The 5,253-nt window shown below is 34.3% G+C and overlaps 1 protein-coding gene across 1 annotated transcript in view; it reads left to right on the forward strand.

The window, feature by feature from the left end:
- LOC111083739 (vasopressin V2 receptor-like) overlaps window positions 1–1,444 on the forward strand; it is a 2,598-nt gene extending 1,154 nt beyond the window's left edge. Inside the window, exon 2 of the mRNA XM_022380400.1 lies at window positions 806–1,444. Coding sequence (XP_022236108.1) covers window positions 814–1,341 — 528 coding nt within the window. The 5' untranslated portion in view covers window positions 806–813 and the 3' untranslated portion in view covers window positions 1,342–1,444. The remainder of the gene's footprint in view (window positions 1–805) is intronic.
- The last annotated feature ends 3,809 nt before the right edge of the window (window positions 1,445–5,253 follow it).

The following is a 5,253-nucleotide window of genomic DNA, read 5'->3' on the forward strand; positions in this document are numbered from 1 at the left end:
GGATAGCAGGTTTAAAATTATTGCAAATGGTCTGTCAACCTTTCATCTCTCTGTTTTGGAAGCCACCTTTATTAAAACACATAAACCTGTCCTTTGCTGCCAAAAAAAATTCCTATACAATCTATGCATCCTTCAGTAGGTCTGTGACATTTCCTGATTGGCTTAAGGACATGTCAATCAGTGATTGCTTTACCGGCCTACGTTGATCTGACTCATTTTATAAGCTGTACTACTTCCTGTAGATCATTTTCCAGACGGTTCTGCTATGATTAGTGTCTGGAGAAAAACTTCAGCAGATATTTCCATTGCAACATCTCAGCCAACAATTGGTCTAGTTATCAACGTTATTTTCAAATTTTGAACAACTCGACTTTCAAGATCTACACGAGCCGATGTTTCTGTTTATCAACGTTATATTTTCAGATCTGTGCAAGAACTCAGCTAACAGATGTTTCCGCATATAAAAGCTATCTTCATATTTTTTCCTTTTGTCCTTCTGAAAATATTCGTAACGTTTTTCAGTTCATCAACAAAATTTCTACCTAAATTACCATCATTGATACGTTGAATACATCCAACAGATCCTCCATCCAGTAGAGTTTCAGTAGACCCCGGATTCGGCTCCGTTATATTATGAGAGAATCAATACAAAAAAAGTTTAGCCAATTACGTTTTTCACTACCCCCGTGGGCGTGAGAAAACGTTTGTACCAAGGAGGTGTGCATTACGTGTTAAATGATGGGTTAATTTATTTTCTGTTCAACATTGATGTGGTGTATAAGTGCAACAGTCATTTTTCTTCTAGAGGACGTAATGAATGAACAGCAGCAATACAGAGGTCGACTTCGCCTAAGGCGTTCAAACATGACCCACATCGAAAGGGCTCGAGCTCGGACACTCCGAATGACCATTACAATCGTCTTGGCTTTTTTCTGGTGCTGGACTCCGTATGTGGTCATCGTCCTGTGGTACCAGATTGACCTGGACTCTGCTAAGGAGCTGGCCACCGAGATCCAGTCGGCATTATTCATGTTTGCCGTTTCCAACTCGTGCGTCAACCCTCTAGTGTACGGAAGTTATGCCTTTAACTTCCAGAATGTCTTCAGAGTTTGCTGTTCTTCTGCTTCTACTTGCCCAACGATCTTCTCTCGCCGCTCATCTGGAAGAACCTTCTCTTCCAACATCACCAGAGCCACCCACGTGGAAGCCAAGCAATGCGGAATGGCTATGAAGGAAAACGGTCATCCTATTGCCGCACCCCAAGTGCTCAATTCCTGTCAGTGTCGTTCAACAGTCAACGCTGAGTCTCCGGGTTGTACGACTGAAAGAAGTTACGTCTAGTAAATCAAACAGTCGCAAGTAAAATAATATCTGACTCGACTGATTGATACTTTAAACTTAACCAGTGTTTAATCTGAGACCTTTCAAAAGATCAAAAACAGAAACACATTTGTTTTCTTTTATATACAGACGGAACAAAACCTGACATCTCAGTATGTGCGCATGTTTAGTGTACCGTCTTTCAAATTCTTCGCCCTACTGTGGGAAAGCGGTAAGCCTACGGACTTACAACGCTAAAATCTTAGGTTCGATTCCCTGCGATGGAGACACAATAGATGGTCCAATGAGGCTTTCCTATAAAAAAACAAAAAAAACGCGGAAATTAAGTTCTTCAATATATGTTTTCTTAAACATCGGTCTTACTTCTTTTTTTGAAGACAATAACGATGTTTTACTTCATGTATATAAGGTCAAGAACCAAACCAAAAGTTATTAATGTGGTGTTAGGAATCTTGGGATTTTGTTTGTATGCTTATATATGTGTGTGTCTGTGCGTGTGTACGCATAAGAGTTGAGCTAATATTAATTATATACGACGAGTAAATTGAGATTTATGGAGGATTATATATAAGTTGAAATGTTATTTCTTTCGACTACAGAAATCAAGAGTTAATTATCTTATAAATATAGTTGTCAATAGTATATGATTATTATCTGTAAATTATGGAGAAGTGGTTGTTGTATTATATTTGGAATATTAGTCCTAATAGTCACATAAATGTTGTAAAAAGGTCCGCTGATACTAGGGAATGAATAACGTATATTTCAGAATAACGTTTCAGTTTTACAAAACTGTATTTTTCTTACTAATTCACAATATACTTTTTAATTATCTTTTACACAATATTTTTACTACATAGTGTCTAAGTTACACTTTATATAGTCTTACAAACTATATAGTATATGTAACAATGAACTGTCGGTAAACAATACTACAAACTTTGTTTCTTGTTTTAATAAGACGCAGTACTACTTATGTAACAATGAACTGTCGGTAAACAATACTACAAACTTTGTTTCTTGATTTAATAAGACGTGTGTTTCGTAATTAATGTTAAAATTCTATGTTTAGATATTTCTGCTAACATTGTTTGTTTACAGATGCTTGTTAACACTGTGTGTTTACAGATGCCTGTTAACACTGTGTGTTTACAGATGCCTGTTAACACTGTTTGTTTACATATTCCTGTTAACACTGTTTGTTTCGTAATTACTTTTTCTCGTTTTCAAACATTACAAAATATTCAGTTTATAAGAAAACATTTTATTAATGTATATTTAATATCTATGTTTACATATAAATGTTGTGATTTATGAATATTTTGAATGAGTGGTTTGTTCCCAGGAAAACTATTTAAATACTAGACGTTGGCCATTCTTGAAAACTTTTCTTATCGAAAGCTTTCATGGTATTTCCATTCGATACATTTAGTTGACACGTTTTTCACATTCTTCTTGTCGTTGATTAGGGTTAAACGTGTTTATACGATGCAGTGATTTGTGAAAGATATACAAGTAGACACAGTCAACAGTACGTGTTAAAACAGGGTGTTAATTTAGGGAATAGGATCAAAGAATAATTAAATTATTTTGTTGCTAAGTCTTCAATACAGAAATATCTCGATGACGTCATTTCTTAGGAAGCAAGAGGTTTATAAGATACGAATTGAAGTTTCCTGTTTGGTCTAAAAAAATGGGAGGGGTTCAGGTAATTAGCTTTTGCTACTGTAATATTTGACACGCCAGGAAATTTGTATTTATTTAAAGAAGACAAACAGATTCACTTTTCGGTGCTCGTATATTATCAATTTATATAAATTTCGTAGTGTAATGAATAATGCAAGATGTCGTTAAAAACATACAAAACGAATTTCAAAATTTTATCTTTTCAACGAATGTAACACAGCAACAACGTGGATTTGTAACAACGAATGTAACTAAGCTCCACAGCAACAACGTGGATTTGTAACAACGAATGTAACTAAGCTCCACAGCAACAACGTGGACTTGTAACAACGAATGTAACTAAGCTCCACAGCAACAACGTGGATTTGTAACAACGATTGTAACTAAGCTCCACAGCAACAACGTGGACTTGTAACAACGAATGTAACTAAGCTCCACAGCAACAACGTGGACTTGTAACAACGAATGTAACGATATTTCAACTTAAAATGAAAGAAGACGTAATATATATAAACATTACTCATGACATAAAACTTGGTACTTTGCTTTATAATTTAAATATTTTGAAGTTTCTGCAAACATCTTTACAGAGGTAATTCAATCTCCTTCGGGATACTTTCGTATCTTTGCTAACGTTGGGAAAAATATTACGAGTTTTATTATTGTCCTCTGTCTTTGTTTCAATAAGAAGCTGGTGAAGTTATTAACATCTTTAGGGATCAGCTTGTCATTTCATTTAAATCTTTAGGGCTTATCTTGTCATTTCATTTTAAACTCTTTCATTTATTAATTTCAGTGTGATAACAGAGTGAGTAGCTGCTAATTTGTTTTGGTCAAAAACTGACCTAACAAAAATGGCCATTGTCCTAACATTCTAGTCCCTGTATATATTATTGGCTATAGACTCTATCCAATAAAATAGCGTTTCCCACGACACCCCCTTTTAATAGATATGGTTTTCTTGCCTCCCACTTTCTTTAAATGAGTGAGTTAAGTAACATCATGTAACACACGAATACAGAATAAAATTTGTTGTAGTAATTAATTTTCATTAACAAAAATATACTAAAACGCTTAATTTTTACATTATTGCACTATTGACTCTAATCGCACGTGCCCCATACTTTTCAATACTAAAACAAAGGTTATACTGTGTCTATTCCATCCAGGACAGTTAAGTACTTACCTGATAACTATCAACTTGGTGTTAGCGTAAGTTGATCGTCATACTCACCAGGTGGAAGCACAACTACATATATTTATAATTCTTAATAAACACACAGAATAACAAGATGTGTATTGTAGCGTTACTACAAATCCAATGTGACTTTCAAAGCCCATTATTAAGGTTTTTTTTCCAATTATGAGAAAAACCAATAAACTGGACAGGTAAAGGGAAGAAATAGTATCATTGGGTTACTGACGATCAGTGGAATTCTCCGAAACTAGTATAACCCAATAACACGCGTGTAGATTGAACCGGACCTTCCTTGAACTTAGACTTCGAGATTATCCAATTTTCGGAATGCTAATTTTATTTATTATACTTACCGTGGTCTTAATTGCTGTTCAGAAATTGTTGATTAACAATGTATGACGTCACTGTAATGATTTCATATATATATGCATGTGTGTAGTTGTATATGTGTATATATACTGTTTAACAAATTATGTGGTTTCGTTTCGAGTTATGACCAGTATGGTGGACTTGTATCCATTGTTAACTATTTGTAATCAAAGGATTACATTGCGGGTCTTGATATATTCTAACAATGTTCTAACAATGTAAAATAAACCGGTAATTCCTATGTACAAGTAAATATTATACAAATGTCTATAAAATAATCCATGTCACGTTAAATTGGCCAAAACCAAACTTGATAAAGGTCAAACAGTAAGGAAAAAAAATTATAAGCTTATGTTAGTCACGTTGTATTAATACTGTGTTGTGGACACTTGTATGGTTAACGTGTTAAATGTTAGTCACGTTGTTAGTTCGTGATTAATACTGTGTTGTGGACACTTGTGTGGTTAACGTGTTAATATGATTATAAGTTTATGTTAGTCACGTTTTTAGTTCGTGATTAATACTGTGTTGTGGACACTTGTATGGTTAACGTGTTAATATGATTATAAGCTTATGTTAATCACGTTGTTAGTTCGTGATTAATACTGTGTTGTGGACATTTGTATGGTTAACGTGTTAATATGATTATAAGCTTATGT

This window comes from Limulus polyphemus, unplaced genomic scaffold (assembly GCF_000517525.1).
Source record: "Limulus polyphemus unplaced genomic scaffold, Limulus_polyphemus-2.1.2 Scaffold10951, whole genome shotgun sequence".
In the NCBI taxonomy this organism is placed as follows: domain Eukaryota; kingdom Metazoa; phylum Arthropoda; class Merostomata; order Xiphosura; family Limulidae; genus Limulus; species Limulus polyphemus.